At 38.2% G+C, this 18,179-nt stretch overlaps 1 protein-coding gene across 3 annotated transcripts in view; it reads left to right on the top strand.

The window, feature by feature from the left end:
* The first annotated feature begins 1,071 nt into the window (after window positions 1-1,071).
* The window catches only part of NECTIN3 (nectin cell adhesion molecule 3), a 138,214-nt gene continuing 121,106 nt past the window's right edge, over window positions 1,072-18,179 (top strand). For all 3 annotated transcript variants that reach the window (XR_008555590.1, XM_054713989.1, XM_054713988.1), the window contains exon 1: window positions 1,072-1,259. Coding sequence is in view for 2 of the 3 variants with exons in the window: in XM_054713989.1 (XP_054569964.1) it covers window positions 1,100-1,259 (160 nt within the window). In the remaining variant the exon portion in view is untranslated. The remainder of the gene's footprint in view (window positions 1,260-18,179) is intronic.

Below are 18,179 nucleotides of genomic sequence, written 5' to 3'. Positions count from 1 at the left end.
ACCTTGCGGGACCCCACTTCTCGCCCGGCAACGCGGACCCTTCCTCCGAGCCGTCCCTCCAGTGAAAGGAGAGAGAAAAAAAAAAAAAAAAAAAAAAAAGCCCGTGCAAAGGTGCCTCGGCGGGCTGGAGGGGAGGAAGGCTGGGAAGAAGGGAGGAATTGGGGGAGCAAAGCTGTCCCGGGAAGCAGGAGGAAGGACAAAGTCTCTCCTTTCAGCCCCGTGCGCCCCCGGCGAGGAGAGACAGGACAAACTAGTCCTGTAGGCTGCGTCCAGCTTCCGAGACAGGAACCTTCAGCAGGGGCAACGGAAGGGCGACCCCATCTCGCTTCCCCCCTCCCCACGCCCTCGCGGTCCGGGGTCCCCGCCAGAGGGGAGAGCCCGCGCGGGCGAGGCCGGCCGCGAACCGATTGTCCCGCCGCCGCCCTCCGCCTCTGTCTGCGTCGGGGCAGCGGTGGACCCACTAGGGGCGGAGTGGGCGAGACCATTGGAAACGCTGGGCGGGGGGGGGTACGATGCCGGGGCGAGGGGCGGGGCCTACTAACCCTTTCCAGATTTCCCTGTCCCTTTTAGAGCTCTGCTTTGGGAGAAACCCGTTATCAAAGTGGAGAGAAGAGATTTTTTTTTTTTTGAAAGGGGTGGAGCGTGTGGAGGGGAGTGGGGCGGGAGGAGGCGCGGCAGGCAGTCCGGGATCAGACGGGAGCCGGAGTTGCGTGGGGCGGGCGGGCGGGTTTCGGCGGCCGCTCGGGGGTCGGCTTCCTCTCCCCTCCCGCGCGGGCGGGGTGGTGCGTTCCGAGTTCTCAGGAGTTCGGAGCGGGCGGGTGTCGGGGGGGCGGGGAGTGGCGGCGGCGGCGGGCGGCTCCCGCCTCAGCCTGGGCAGTGGCGTCGGCGACGGCGGTGTCGAGGCAGCCGCGAGCGCTCGGCGCAGTGTCAGCCGGCGGCCGAGGCTGAAGAACTAGGAGTTAGGGAGGCGCGCGCCCGACCTTCCGCCGCCGCCGCGCCGCAGACGCTGCCGCCGCCGCCGCCGCCCAGAGCCGGAGGCGCCGGGTCCCGGGGAACCGGAGGGGGCGGGCGGGCCGGCGGGCCGGGGGGAGGGTGGGGAATGGCGCGGACCCCGGGGCCGGCTCCGCTGTGTCCCGGAGGCGGCAAAGCACAACTTTCCCTCGCTTCTCCCCCCGGGGCCGGGCTCCTGCTGCCGCCCCCGACGCCGCCGCCGCTGCTGCTGCTGCTCTTCCCGCTGCTGCTCTTCTCCCGGCTCTGCGGTAGGTGGACCTCGGCGGCGGCGTGGGCTGAGGGAGGCGCGGCCGGGGGTCCCGGCACCGCGGCCGGGCCCGCGCGGGCGGCTCTCCCGAGCGGCGAGGCGGTTGCGTGGGGCGGTTGGCTGCGCGAGCGGGTGCGGTGGACTTTGGCTGGAAACTTTTCGCCGCGCCCGGGGCGAGGCCCGGGAAGGGCCGGGCCCGCGAGTGCGACGCCGGCCGCCCGCTCCCTCCTCCGCGGCCGCGCTGACGGCCAGGCTCCGGCGGTGCTGCTTTCTGCCCGGATTCCGCCGCGTGTGCTCCGGGGACCGTTACTTCCTCGCTAATTCGAGCCGGAAACCGAGAGCGCGGACTTCGGGGCTGGGGCTGAGGTGCCGGGATGCACGTTTGCCGCCGCCTTTTCCTCCCCGGTGAAACTTGAGCTGTGGTCCCACATACCCTTAGGGACCAGGGTCCGAGGGAAGGAAGCCTTCGGGTCCTTCTCTCTCCGCCTTCCGCCCGGGAGAAGGCATCCTTTGAGCCCACCCTGCAGCATCCCCTGCAGTCCGTTTGCTTCCGTCCTCCGGCCCGGTTCTGCCCTGCCTGCCTCAGGATGGCTCTGCGTTGAGCCCCTTGCTGCCTTCGTTTGTGGGACTTCTCTCTCTCACACTGTCAGTGTTTATTCTGCAAACACGATTTGTCCTCAGGGCTTTGATTTATGTGTTAACATGGCATCGACTGTGCATGCCTCTTCTGATCACAACAAACACCATGCCTCTTCCCCATCTCTTCCCTCGTGCTTACGGTACAATTTTCCTGTCACATTTGGGAGCTATTCTTCTCTTTGTAAGTTCTGTTCCGAGATATGGGAAACCAGAAGCCTGCTTGTTAAGGACCCTGTAAGAAATGCCTTTCATGCAAGAGAGATGGACATGAGTGATCATTAATAGAAGGTGATGATTTGGGCAAAATAGGGCCACCCGTCTTTGGGGATTAGCTGTGTCTGTCCTTTGGTAATACCGTAACACTGCAGGACTTAATTCATTCAAAGACTCTTACTTGGTGAGGAAGGTGGAGAAGCAAAATTGACGTTTGCTCAAAGATTGGTTTACCCAAGACTTCCTCACTGGTTCCCTAAGGCTGCTGTTGGATCTCAGTGTGTAATGCAATGTTAAATGAAACCAGTCTTTATTCAGAGGCACGTTTTAGCAGTACTTATTAAAAGGAAAGATTTGTGGGGATTTCTTGGATATTATGATTTAGAAGAAGGAGGATCCTGTTCCGGGTAGGTGTTGTCATGGTGGTTGGTTATGAGGGAGGCAAAGTTTTCAAGAGATGGAGTGCCTCTTACAGGCTGAGCATTTCCACCAGCCAGCAGCTCACCACCGCATTGCAAGCACTGTTATGAAAGTTTGCGATTTACAAAGTATACGATGATAAATGGTATGCTGTCTAATCTGCAGTGTTTTTGTAGCCCCACTCTACAGATGTTTGGTTCCACCACCCGGTTCTCAATGCTGTTACCTCTTTAAATGGATGCAGGATTCTAGATTGAATTTGTGTACTGTTCTTTTCCATTAAGGAGGACTGTGGATTACAGTTGGGTGGGAGAAAAGTGTTAACAGTTTTACTGCCTTTACTTAGATTGTGTTAAGGACTGAGAGAATATTATTTGTACCTCCAGTAAAAGCTTATCTAGCTAGGCAAAAGCCCCATGGAAGACTGAACCTAGATAATACGCACAGCTAATACAAGGAAATAAAATTTGGGTAATAATTTCACATTTGTGCAAGTGAAGTGTTTGCTTTTTGAAGGAACACATTGGTTTTCTCATGGGAGAAGAAAAGAGGTTTTTAAAAATCTCTTTAATAATGTACTATAGAAGGACTTGATATTTTAGAGTCCTAAAAATCCAAGCAGTATAGGCACATGGACTGTGACTTAGAAGTGTAAATTGAAGTTTTAGAGTCAACTCTGCTTGTAGTTGTAGAGGCAGACACTAGTTTTGTGTTCCTGTGCACTGCTCATTTTAAGAGTTTCCTTTTTTGGCTTATAGTGTTATAACACCCTAATTTGTGAACCCTTATGATGATTTTTTTCTGTCAACCTTTATTTTAAATTCAGTCTGACTAGGGCACAGTTCTGATGTATGGATGCTTAGTAAGTATGGGAACAGAATTTTCTTCATATAACTTGTTTGTTGATCAAACATTCCTATACTGTTTATAAAAGGTTTAGCATGTACTAATGTTTGAGTAGTCAGTTTCAGAGTTGAAAAAATTTTTAGGCCTTAAAGAGATGTCTAGGTGATGACTTGTCTTAACAGAATGCTTTAAGATCTGTGTTTTATAATGCACAGATCTTTTTTCATTTTGCTGGTGTTTTGATATGTGGTTTACGTTTTACATAGTCTTATGCTCAACTTCTGCAATACCATCTTTAGTACAAGGTAATTTTCATATCATGTTCATCTGACTGCTAAAAAGAATCCTTACAACTGGTAGATTCAATATTCTGAAAGCTATAAAAATCACATGAGATTTGCTGTTTGGGGATACACATGAACTATCTTATTTGAAGAACTGAACTTTTTAAGTGAGAATTTTACAGGTTGACAAACTGCCAGGTTTTGATATATTTTTAAGCCTAACAAATTCCTAGGTATAAAGGTTAAGGAGACTAGATTTATAATACCATCTGACTTGAGAAACCTCATTTATTTAATACTGGAATTTCATGTTTCTTTATGATCAATTCATCATAGGTGATCAGATTTATCTCACTTTTCTTCCCAACATTTTTCTTGAGATATAGAGTATTAGCAGGGATATAGTATTAATGAAAAAGAAGCTATACTATTTGACCTTAATTCATAATTTCCTATTTGAATCTAGGATTTTACTATTTCCACTTTCAGTAAGGTTTTATTTTAAGATCATGTTTAGAAGATTATAGAAAAGCTCTAATATGATGTTGAACCCCTAACAGCACTTTCTATACTTTTTTATTCCTGGCAGTTAACAGGTTCTTGGGGGCATAAAACATGAATAAAGCAGAATCCTGGCTTCAAGGATTTTATAGCATTGTGGTAGACATAAAGGAAATAGATGATTATAGGACAGTTTGGAGTTTATGAAAGAGATCTGCATGAGGTACTATGCCCAGAAGAGGGATACCTAACCCATTAGATAAAGATATATGAATGTAAACTGAGGGCGTGGGGGGAGGGTACTACTTTAAAAAAATAAGTTGAGTCATATATTCTTATTGAGGTTAGACGTTGTGGTAGATAGTACAAGTTTGTTCTTTCTCTTTGTCTCTTCTCTGCAGTTTATGTTTAGATACTAAATAATTTGATTCTGAAAAAAGACTGCCACTTACAAGATGTGTGAGTCTTTGGCAAGTTTTTTAACCTCAGTAAACTTAAGGTTTCTCATCTTTTAAAAAAAATGGATTTCTCATCTTTTTTAAAAAATGGATTTCTCATCTTTTAAAAAAATGGATAATATCACCTTGCCTATAGAGTTCTTGTGAAGATTAAATGAAAGAATAAAATAAAACATTTAGCAGAGTGCATGCAATATAGTAAACGTTTAAATGTTAATCATTTAGTTAGTGTATTGCACATTAAAGCCAACCAGCCTGGTATTTGTCATTCTTAAATTCTACCAGGATATCTTGAATAATTGAGTTTTTAAGTTCAGTGACTTGTATTTGTATTTTACATCAGTATTTTAAATGTATAGTTAAGTCACTACTTTTTGGGTATCTGTTAAATTTACTTAAAATAAATGTACAGATGACCAATTTTCAGAATATTGGGATATGGTGAAATCAACTGTGTAATTATATGAAACCTAATTGAATCTTCCCATCATGATGTAGAATGCATTTTAGGACTTGGTAGTTCCATAGAGTCACTTAGAATGTTAGTGATTATGTTGAAAATGTGGACTTGAAGAGGAGAGTGTCAACTTCACTTATACTTTATCTTATTATATCAGTTTGGGGCCTATAATTAATATTGCAAGTACGAATCTTTCTGTATCCTGAACAGATATAATTGAAAAGTGAACCAAACTTAAAAGCAAGCAAGAAAGATAAAACATTTTCTTGTGTTTAGCTACAGCATCAGAAATAAGAATTGGAAAATATATTCGTATATGTGTATTACCTTGTGTATGTCACTTATGTTTACATATATTTTTACACACATAATTTAGTGACTTGGCAACTCTGATGTACATTTTGTATCTGTATAATTAGTCAAGGAATAAAACTTACGGTTTTTGCATATTTGGAAATTATTGAAGAGGTGTTTGCTAAAAATTAATGTTTTGACATTCTGTAATTTACTCCTTAAAAATTAGCGAGTAAATAATATATTGCTCTAGCATATTCTATAACCTATTAAAGTCTTCATAAAAATTGAGAAGAAGGACTATATGGTTTACAAAAGATATGGTATTTAATTAATCAAATCATCTTTAAGTCAGTAATGGAATGAATGCTAAAGATGGCTTTGTGAAATATGAAATCAAATAACCTTTAAGTCAGTAATGGAATGAATGCTAAAGATGGCTTTGTGTGCCAAGCACTCAGATCCAGAAGTCTTTATACCATTAATGTTGTACTTTTGATTACCTTTTATCTAAAATTGTAAAGTCTTGAACCTGTATTCTCTCCAGAATTTTAAAAAAATTATGATTTTTATAATAGGCTTTGACATAGTTTAGTCATATATTCAAATAAAATTTCTTGTGAACCTTTATTAAGGATGAGCTTTAAGTCTTTTCCTAAGTGACTCACTTCTTATAGTATAGATCACTCTTTTAAAATTTTATTAAGAGCGGCCTCTTATGAACCTAGATACATGCTATATTTGGAGGTACCGTAATTGCTTTAGAAAGGATATTATATTTATTGCATACTTATATTGTGAATTTTCAGCATTCGGAGAGATTGTTTTTCTTATAACCCTATTGACTATCCAACATTCATTTTGCTAATTAAGATGAGTAGGAAAGAGCTAACTGTTGCATTGTGAGTAGATACTGATAAACTGGAATTTGACTCATAAACTGTATATGTAAACATACCAGCTCATAACTGGGTTAATTGGCTAAGAAATGACAGTATGCTTTTCAACACTTTAGATGATAATTTTGTTAGGTGTAAGATAGTAAATGTGACTTTGTAAATAGGAGAAGTTTATATAACAGTTTTTTAAAAACTTTATTTGGTTTCCTTTAACTTAAAAATAAAATCAAACATGTTCTTATTTTAAATAGGTTGGCCATTACACCCAGCAGAGGCTCTCAGCCTAGGTTTCTTCAGAAGAAATAATTTTTTTTTAAAGCAGAAGTGGGGCTATAAATCACTATTTTCAGATAGCCAGGGACAGCAAAAGTAGGATGTGTGGATGGATTCAAATTGTAGGTACTAGGTAACCTTTTTCAAACATTCAGGCTTCACTATGGACTTACTGGATCATCATTTTTTTGCAAGAGGGGTGGGAAGTCGAGCCTGAAGGTTGGGGCATTTGAATTTTAAGAGACATTGTAAGAGGATTCTGTTTTCCCTCCAAAGTGTTCTTACAGAATTTTTATTTATGATTTGATCAGATGTGGTCACTCTTCTGAAAGAAATACTCTACCATTTTGTTCATATGCCCCCATGTGCTTGATATGGGTAGGCTCTCAAATTTCTTTATTTCAGGAGTTTAACAGCAAAATCAAACTTAGTTTTAAACCAGCAATGTCTGATAGAAATAAAATGTGAGTCACATAAAGTCTTCCTGATGCCACATTAAAAAATAAAAGAAGCAGATGAAATTAATCTTAATGTTTTATTTGATACAATAGAACCAAAAATACCATTTCAGCATGCAATTAATATTTAAAATTTGAGATACATTTGCTTCCATAGTAAGTCTTTGAAATCTGGTATATAATTTGAACTAGCTGTATTCGATGTGCTGAGTAGTCAGGTGTGGCTGGTGGCTACCATATTGGGCAGCGCAGGTCTAAATTATTCGTTATTTCTGAAGTAGGTTATGCCCTTCTCTATTCCTTATAGGGCCTAAAATGATGTTACTCTTCCTACCTAGTCAAATTCTGAAGTGCCCAGTTTAAGATTTTCTCCATGGAACCTTCTATACTATATAGTATAGATTAGATACTATAATTAGTATTTAATTATAATTTTTTTGTAATATGTGCTCTTTGCAGTAAAGACTTTGCTTCAAGCTTCATTATATACATCATAGCACATATCAGAATAAACACATTATTTTAAAAGTTATATTGATTTTAATATTTGCTTCCATTATAACTGTTTAAAGAATTGACCAAATTTATTATACAATAAACTGGTATCAGAGAGTACTTTGTTTACGATTTCATATTCCATATTGAAATAAAATAATACAGTAGAATAATAGTTATAATAAATAACTATAAAATTTTTTCTGAATTTGCTTTACTTCCTATCTGATCCTAGATATTTTTCAAGTCCTTAGTCCCTGGAGGCCTCCCCTGTTCTGTGTTTAACAGTGTGACGTGGTCATTAGTGGGAACTGCATGCAAATTCTGTTCATTTTTTTTATCTTTTGGTTTAGAGCAATGTTTGCCAAAGTATTACAATGGAATACTAGTCTTAGAAGACATGTTTTTGGAAGAAAGTAGTATGATTGACTACATTGGGGAATGGGAAAAGCTAACCATACATATAGCACCCTCATGGAAAGTCACTATGTACATTAGTTTGTTAATGGTCTTAGAAATTCTTCAGTAAAATACTGTTTTACAAACTAATTAAACAAGTTATTTTTTGTGTAGTATCTGTTATGTTGAAGAAGCTATGTTGTGCAGAACACCATCTAGGAAACATATCCTTAGGGAGGTTTGTACACTTGTTATTATTCCTGTATTGATATTACTCCTATTCTTACCTGTCAAGATGGGTGGGAATACACACACACACACACACACACACACACACACACACACACACACATTTACTTAAACAGAAAAGGTTGGTAGATTTTAAAGATGTTGCTTGATGACATAGTTCTTCGTGGTTTTCTTTTTTCTAAAAATTCTCTTTGCTTTCTTTACTTCTATTTCTTGATTCCACAGTGTCTTACGCGTTTTGAATCTTGAGTGTTTGCAAAATAGACCTATGATGAATACAGTTCTTTGGTATTGCAAAATCAGCTGTGTATTATCTACCCCATTTTAGATATAGTTTAAGCAGCTTCTATGGTCATACCTCACTTGATGTACAACAAATCTTACTCTGGATTTGAGTTTTAGTAATGAAATAGGTAAATTTAAGGAGGCTAATCTATTTTGTAATGTTGGGGAGGACAAGAGAATACCAAGCGACATAATAGGTGTACATAGCTAGGACTCAGCTCAGTGTTTAAGAACATTGCATATAATTAAGAGTGTGTTTTGACTCTTCTAATGGTTTCAATTCAGAGGAAAAACAAAAATATTAATAAAATGTTAGTATTGGTGAACTGTGATAAGATTAATTTCATATAGTAACTATTTCTATATGTTATGCATGATAGAAATGATTGTCATTACTAAAATATCTTAGACTTGTTTTTGAAAATTACTAATTTGATTTCTAATTTAGTCATAGTTACTGTGAGAGAGATTAAAATTCATTTCACAAGTGTCTTGTTATTATGAACTCCAAATTCCCTTCTAATTTTATTTAGATTAGAGATAATTGTTCGTGGCTATAAGTTCAGTTTAATACTAAGTCAGACAATAAACTGGGTTTATCTGCTCAGAGATAACCTGGTTCCATTACTTTAAATTAAAACAAAAAATTTTTAAAGCTTCTCAATTTGTTTGTTTTTGAAGAGATTTAAGTGGGGAAAGGTGCATAGCTAACAGTTCTATCCTCACTATTGGCAAAGGGCTAGTACATCATAACATTTTTTTCACTAAACCAGAGTCTACACCTGTTAATGACTGTAGCAGCTACTTTAAATCTCTAATTTCTGCTTTTTAAACTTAAAAGAGGTAAAAAATTACCTCCAACAAAAACCTTGAAAAATGTGCAAATAATGCAGTTGTGTTGAATATATACTTTTATACTTTTTTCCCATTCCTAAGCAATTCTGAGATTATATATATGATTATTTTGATGATACAGTTCATTTGCCTGGTTCATAATAGAACCAAAATGAACTTTAATATTGACATAATAGTAAGAAACTCCTATTATCTTTCAAGGTGTTACCTTCTCTTTGTGTACATTAATACAATGTCCGAGGATTTATTTATTTATTTATTTATTTATTTATTTATTTATTTATTTATTTATTTTTCTTTTAAGCTGGGATAGTCCCTATAGTTCATTGACTGATTTTGAATAACAAAAAGGCATATCAAGTTTAGAATTAGTTATACTAATGAAGACATGTTATTTCTTAGCAAGAAATAAGACTGCTTACTAGTGACATTCTTTTCTGTATTTAATACAGGTTATTTTTACACTTCGATGGAAAAACATTTTCAACTTTTAGATTCGTAAATGAGTTAGCAATTATGGTGGCTATTTTGAAGGCATGCATTGTTTATGAAACTATTTTTTCAATTGTGTGTAAAGGATCTGGGCATTGATACATTTTTGTTACATTTATAATTGTTTCATTTTGTTACATTTATAATTTTGATACATTTATAATTGATAGTGAAAATGTTTAAATATATGAGTAGTTGGTGAAATCTGTGTATAGCATACTAAAAGGTCTCAATTCTAAAAGCTTTAGTCATAACAGCATTTGTTGAAAAATAAAAATCTGAAATTTCCTAAGAACACATATTTTTCTTTGAGGATACTACTGTTGCTTTGCTGCCCTCTACAGTCATCTAAAATAGTCACTCTAAATTTTTCTCCCATCAGATGATTAAAATATTTCCTTGACCTGTGAGCTTTAAATTTTAGGAGTGGTTTGAGTAATATTTACTGTTAAAATATGATAATTCTTAGTCACAACAGTTGACTGTAATGCAAAAAATAAAGGGCTTAGATTAGAAATTGGAGCAGGGAATAGATTGGGGAATATTAAGCATCATTCAGGAAACAAGTGACAGGGCACCAACTAAGTGCTAGGTAGTATAGACAATATCACAGTGGAATAAGACATGGTGAGTTACACCCAAGCTTCTAAACCCATTACTACGACTAATGCATTTAAAAATATATATGTAAAAGACATTTGTAACAACATACCAAGTAGTATGATTCAGCCTAAAAAAGGTAAGCCCTGGAAGAGTTAAGGAAAGCTAATTAGAGATGGAATTTTTGAGCTATGTTTTCAAGAATAGATTAGAGGTCAGACAGGTAAAACAGAGTTATTTCAAACAGAGAAGAGAATGTTTATTAAAACACAAAGCTTCTGTTACACTGAAAGGACTGTGCTAAGCTCCTTGGAGTCTTTGCCCTTAAGAAATGCAAAATTTTATTGTTTGGAGATTTGGAATCAGAAGAGAGAGAGACCGTTTTAAACCCAGTTACTAACCTCTCTTCCTCTTTCATTTCTAGTAAAATGTACGGAGTTTCTGTGAAAATTAAATGAAATCCTTATTAAATTGCAATAAAGTGCTTTACAAATACAACTAATAGTATTGCAAGGGAAAATGAATTGTCTTAGTTAGAAATACTATAAACAAAGTATTATGGGATTACAGAAGAAGTAGCAGTTTAACTGTGAATAGGATAATACTTAATAGAGGAACCAATTTTCTAGCTGAACCTTGAAGGAAGAATTAAGATTTCCATTTGTGCCCTAACTGGTTTGGCTCAGTGGATAGAGCGTTGGCCTGCAGACTGAAGGGTCCCAGGTTCAGTTCTGGTCAAGGGCATGTGCCTTGGTTGCAAGCAGGAGGCAGCTGATCGATGTTTCTCTCTCATCGATGTTTCTAACTCTCTGTCCCTCTCCCTCTCTGTCAAAATCAATAAAATATATTAAAAAAAATATTTTCACTTGTGAGGGAATACCAGTGAAAAAGAGGGCATTCTAGACTGCAAAGAGACCGAAAAGAGATTGGACTGAGTACTCTGCAGGGAATTAATGTTCTCATGTGGTTTATTAACATGAGCTTTATGGAGGGAAGTAATGGATTTTTAAATACTTTTGCTAAGGGGATTAAACTTTATGTGGTAGGCAGTGAGGAGCTTTTGAATGTAGGTAACTACTAAGTCTTATTTGAGAACATAGTATAGCTCTGACAGCAATGTAAATGATATATTGGATTCATGAGGGACAAGCAAAAGGGAAAACTATTGCAGTCATTAATGGGAAGAGAAGATTGTGGAGGTAAAGACAATTTGGCAGAGGGATTTTAGGGGAAGGATGGATCTGAGAAGTAAATTACATGGTGTTTGGAGATCATTGTGGGTGAGGAAGAGTTGGATATGAATTTAGTTTCTGTCTTGAATGACTAGAAAAGGCTGGTAAAAGGATTAATTAATCCATTAGTTTTTGGGAAGAATTTTAATTGTCTCTGGGGCATATTTTAAAACTAGTTAGAAATTTGTTATGAGAGGATGGGAGTAGGATGCGGAATTGGGAATTATCAGGATTGGGGTATTTGGATTAGATGAGAGAGAGGGGGGGGGAGAGAGGGAGAGGGAGAAGGCAGAGGTAGAGGAAAGAAGGAGGGAGGAGGAGAGGAAAAAGAAAGAAGAAGTAAGGAGAGGACTGGAAATTTTTTTAAGATTGAGGTATTTTGACTGGGTAAGAGTGAGGAAGGGGAGGGGAGACATAATCTGGGGGAAAAATTCTTACTTGATAAATAGACCAGTAGGATTAGTAGTTAAGAGGAGTACATTGATGATTCAGTAATTTAGCAAACGTGGTTAGGAAAAAGAAGTCAAATTATAAAAATTTAATAAATAAGGGGATGGTGAAGAAAGTAGTAGGGTAGGACCTACTTTGGGGAAAGATGAGAGAGTAATGTAAGGGGAAGAATAATGTATCAGTTGTTATGGACTGAATGTGGTCATTCCAAAATTCATATGTTGAAACCTTAACTTGCAATGTGATATCAGGAATGGTTCTTTGGTAGGTAATGAGATTTAGATGGGATCATGGAGTTAGTCTCCATGATGTGATTAGTGCCCTCATAACAAGAAGAGACACCAGACCTTCTTCTCTCTATTCTGTTGAGGATACAGCAACAAGGCAACTAACTGTCTGCAAGCCAGGAAGAGAGTTCTCACCAGAATCTGACCATGCTATCACCCTGATCTCAGACTTTCTATTGTCCAGATCTGTGAGAAATGTTTGTTGTTTAAGGCATCCAGTTTATGGTATTTTGTTACACAGCCTGAGCTATGACATCAGTCAAGGTTCTTAATTACAGATATAAAAAACTTACCTTTAGTTAAAACAAAATTGATTGAAGGATAGGTGGTTGAGGTATGGAAATCAAGAACTAAATAAAGCGAGGGATCTAGAACCACAGCCAAGATAATGAAAAGAGGCTGTCTTTCAAGGTCATTCATTGCTCACTGTTCCTTGAGACATTGGATATTACAATATTGCCTCTGACACTGGTATTGCTGCTCTTAGAAACTGGATATTTTTGTCACCATAGTCTAAGAGAATCTGTTTTCCATGGGCCACTACAGAAAGTTGAAGAAAAACTTTAATTTTGTGATGAGACTTTGAGAGGGTGGTAGGAGAAGCACATTGATATGGCAGGAACAGAAAGTATAGAAACATTAAAAACACAAATGTGAAAAACTAGCTAATGAAAGAAAATGTATTCTTGGAGACCAATTGTATTTACAAGTATGTGTCAGAGGAAATAGAACAGAGCTAGATGACCAAGTGTCTTCTGAATATGATATAATAGGGTGTTGTCAGAAGTTTGGGAACAGAGAAATATATAGTGAAAGTGGTATTTAAGGAATATTGACTTATCATAAAAAGGGTAGTTTAGATGTAGAATTGGGATGGTAATAGAAATGAAAGGGAAAGGTTTAAAAACAAGAGATAATTAAAAGGCAAAATAATACCTCTTAATGATCCCAGAATATGAGGTATGGGGAAAAATTAGTGCATTTGGAATTTTTGTATTAGGCAGATGGGAGAATAGTGTAAATATTGTTGAAAAGGAGGTTGAGCTAAGAATTAGATGTTACGTAGAAGAGTGTATTCATTTCATAGGGCTGCCATAACAAAGTACCACAAACTGGGTGGCCTACAACAACAGAAGTTTATTCTCGTACTAGTAGCCCAGTGCACAGATTCATGCACATTGAAAGGAAATTAATTAGAAGAAACATCTAATCTAATAATAGACAAATATGCAAATTGACCGCACCTTCGCTACACCTAAGCCACACCCACCAGCCAAGTCACACCCACCAGCCAACAGGACGAGTATGCAAATTACCCCAATGAAGATGGCGGCTAATTTGCATATCAAGACAGCGTCAAAAGAAGCCAAGAGCTGCAGAAGGGAGTAAAGCTTCGAAGAAGCAAGCAAGCCGGGAGGTGGGGGGGAGGAGAAGGGAGGAGCGAAGTCAGGGCCGGGGCAAAGGGAAAAGCAGGCGGGCTGGAGGAGAAGGCGGGGCGGGCGACAAGGGCGGAGGGGAGGCAGGGTAGAGTGCAGCAGGAAATCCTATTGCAGGATTTTTCCTGCAACGGGAACGCTAGTCTATTTATATAAAAACCCTGGGTGTAACACCCATCATGACTGAGGCTGGACCAACTGGAAGGAAGTCAGTCCTGCAGGGGTCGCCTTGGCAATGGCTGTGCCCTCCCCAAGCTGTTTCCGGCAAGGGTGAGGTTTGAGGCAGGAACCTGCCTTCGGAGTGTGGAGACATGTCTTTATAAAGTTTTAATACATTATATTAGAGGTCGTGGTGGTACTCTTTTACCCACAGCGTCTACAGGAATCGCTGCAAATTTACTTCTCGGTGGAAGAACCTTTCATTCCCAATATAAATTACCAATTCCATTAAATGAAACTTCAATTTCTAGACTCGATATAAACAGTAAAGTTGCTAAAACTATTAAAAAGGCCCAACTTCTCATTATTGATGAATGCACCATGGTATCCAGTCATGCTATAAACACCATAGACAGATTACTAAGAGGAATTATGAATTTGAATGTTGTATTTGGTGGGAAAGTTCTCCTTCTTGGAGTGGATTTTCGACAATGTCTCTGTATTGTATGTACTTCATGCTATGCGATCGGCCATAATACAAATGAGTTTAAAGTACTGTACTGTTTGGAGATGTTTCAGAAAGTTGTCTCTTACAACAAATATGAGATCAGAGGATTCTGCTTATACTGAATGGTTAGTAAAACTTGGAGATGGCAAACTTGATAGCAGTTTTCATTTAGGAATGAATATTATTGAAATCCCCTGTGAAATGATTTGTAATGGATCTATTATTGAAGGTACCTTTGGAAATAGTATATCTATAAATAATATTAAAAATATATCTAAACATGCAATTCTTTGTCCAAAAAATGAGCATGTTCAAAAATTAAATGAAGAAATTTTGGATATACTCGATGGAAATTTTCACACATATTTGAGTGATGATTCCATTGATTCAAAAGATGATGCTGAAAAGGAAAATTTTCCCATCGAATTTCTTAATAGTATTACTCCTTCGGGAATGCCGTGTCATAAATTAAAATTGAATGTGGGTGCAATCATGCTATTGAGAAATCTTAATAGTAAATGGGGTCTTTGTAATGGTACCAGATTTATTATCAAAAGATTATGACCTAACATTATCGAAGCTGAAGTATTAACAGGATCTGCAGAGGGAAAGGTTGTTCTGATTCCAAGAATTAATTTGTCCCCATGTGACACTGGCCTCCATTTAAATTAATTTGACAACAGTTTCCCGTGATGCCAGCATTTGTGATGACTATTAATAAATCACAAGGACAAACTCTAGACAGAGTAGTAACTTAAAGTTCTCAATACTTCCTCACAAGGGAAATTAGTCAAGCACTCTGAAAGTGTTCTCACTCTTAATGTGGTGTACAGGGAGATATTAGAGTAAGTTTAATCACTTTATCAGTCATTGTTTGCATCACTGTTGCTTTTATATCATGTTTTTGTTTTTATATTTTGCCTCTGTTGTTATATCCTTTTGTTACTGTTTATTAATAAATTTATATATTATTTTCATATACATTTTACTAATTTCCTTTCATCTCTCACACTTCTATTATAGAGAAAGGACAAATAGCAAATATTAAAATATTTCCTCTAATTAATTCTCTTTTAATGTGCACAAATTTCGTGCCCTGGGCCACTAGTTTCTCTATAATAGAAGTGCCAATAGTTGGTCTTCAGACATATTCTGTCAAAGACACTGCGTTCTTTCAGCTTCCGAATGTCAACAAAAACAGCCAGATTCACGATTGATAATGACAGATTGAAACACATGCGTGCGATTGGTGCCAGCGAGAGTTTTATGTGTGTTGCACATGTGTGAGTCAATGTTTATTTTTAAACTAGTGGTCTGGTTAGGAGTTTCTATTTCTAATTTGCTAAAAATTTTTGTCAATGAATGGTATTTTGATTTTATCAAATACCTTATTTTAATTTTGAAATGATCAGATGATTGTCATTTTTTTTCTTTCTTTATAATGTGATACGACAAATTTGGAAAGGGTTCAGACTTAGTTGAGAAGGTATAATTCAACTTGCCTGATAGCAGAGGAGGCTGGAACTGGTTTGGAGTTTTTAGGTAAGGAATAAGCTACTGGTGTCTTCTGAGAGTCTGGTGGTGGATGGGTGTGTACTGTGAGTTCTGGTGCTAGTAGGGACAATAGACCTTCAAGAATATTTGGGCTGCTTGGGATCTCTGGTTTTTGTGTTGTGAGGACTGAGGAATGGTTATTGCTAGACCATTATTTCAAGGTTGTAGAAGGACTGAGTTCTGGGCTCATGGATGGGGCTGGCTCTGTCTGATATTTTCACACCCTCACTGGCTCAATCCAGGGTCCTCATACCCACACTGTTGACTCCTAGCATGCTATGAACATGGCAGGAGAGTGTCTTCCTTCTGCAGTATCCCTATAGTAGTCATCGTCTCCTGAGAAAGTTTAACACCACGTTCATATTAAAGGAGAAATACTTGAAGGAATTCCATTTATCACAGAGCATACATGGAAAGTGTATTTGGAGTTGAGAGGATATAAACTGATAACATATATCTTTATAGCTTAAAGCAGTGGTCGGCAAACTAATTAGTTAACAGAGCCAAATATCAACAGTACAACGATTGAAATTTCTTTTGAGAGCCGAAAACCGACTTATGCGCATGGGCCACGAAGTTTCAGTCGCACTGTACGTGCACGCCTGCACGTGCTATTTTGTGGAAGAGCCACACTCAAAGGGCTCGCGAGCCGCAGTTTGCCGGCCACTGTCTTAAAGGTACTTTAAAGTTTCTACATAAGATTTGAAACTAAGTTGTTATGTATTTTGTGTATCTCTTAAGTCGAATGCAATGAAAAATGTCTATAAACTGCTTTGCTAGAAACTGAGAATTATTGATTCAAATAAAACTTTTAACTTAAATACTTAGAAAGTATATGAAATGTAGAAACAACATAAACATAATTCTTTTTAAATCTACTATTTTTTGAGTGTCATACCTTGCATTGACTTCTAATTTGTGTGTGTTCTTATTCAGTAGATGCTTACTTATTATATTAGGATATCAAATTTTGACAATCATTTTATCAAATATAAGAGGTCATTGGGAGATATATTATGGTTTTATATACCATTAAGAAAAACAAAAACTATGGCAGTGCTTTCCTATCACTTAGAATTTTTATTTTATATGTATTGGCTTATTTTATATTTATTGTACTTCTATTTCATATTATAGTCATAGACATAGTTGTTTTTTTAACTATCATAACTTGTGAGCACACATGAAAAGCAAAATATAAGTGGAAAAATGTTGAAGGTGCTCCTGTTACTTCTTCACATTGAAAATCCTACTTCCTTGTATTGCTTTTGGCCTCTATGCCATGAAGAGATCATTGATGCTATCTTTCTTAAAAAAAAGTATTGTAGGGTCCCCAAAACCACCCTTAGATTCAGTAATTCTCTTGGAAGATTCATAGGACTCAGCATATAGTTGTATTCAAGGCTTTATTACTGCAAAAGCTCCCATGGTCAGCAAAGGGTCATGAAGCAAAGTCTGGGGAAAACCAGGCACAAGCTTTCAGAGTCCCTTTCCCAGTTTAAGCATAGTGAGCGATCACCAATTAATGGTGGGAACTTTAGCAATATTCTTGCAAGAAGGCCTTTTCACGGATAGCAGTTTAGGCTTGCTATGTTAACTCTTTAATACACAGAAAATATCATCTCTGAGATTTTTCTTACAAGCGTCTAATATCCATTTTGCAAGTTTTTATTCTGGTGCTATCCTGATCTTACCAGAAGGAATTAGTAGAACATAGTGTCCTTGTTGATTTAAAGGTCATAGGATTGCACACTGTCAGTCAATACCACCAGGAATAATCATATTTGCATATTCTTAAGCTACCTGAACCCCATCTTTAGGGATGTGGGAAAATATGCATGTTGGAATCAGTGGAAAAAAGTAACCTAAAATGCTTTTTTCTTCAGTTTGCTGCTATATTGAATGCTACATTGAAGAATTTATACAAATTGAAAGGATAACAAATATTTGCTGCTGAAATGACTTTTTTGAAAATTTTGGTCAAAGAGAGTGGATTATAACATACATTTTTGGGGGTTTAGCTTTGACCATCTTTTATCCAGAATGTAGAAGAAAGGACAAATTGTCAAAAATGCTGAAAATGACTAGCTGTCTAGTCTGGTAATATTCAGCCTCCTTCCTCTTTCTCCTCTTCTCCTCTCAACAGTTTTACATGTACAAAAGTGAAGCTGCTGT

Source organism: Eptesicus fuscus, chromosome 3 (assembly GCF_027574615.1).
Source record: "Eptesicus fuscus isolate TK198812 chromosome 3, DD_ASM_mEF_20220401, whole genome shotgun sequence".
In the NCBI taxonomy this organism is placed as follows: Eukaryota; Metazoa; Chordata; class Mammalia; order Chiroptera; family Vespertilionidae; genus Eptesicus; species Eptesicus fuscus.
The sequence above is the reverse complement of the archived record's forward strand: the minus strand, read 5'-3'. Positions and strand labels throughout refer to the sequence as shown.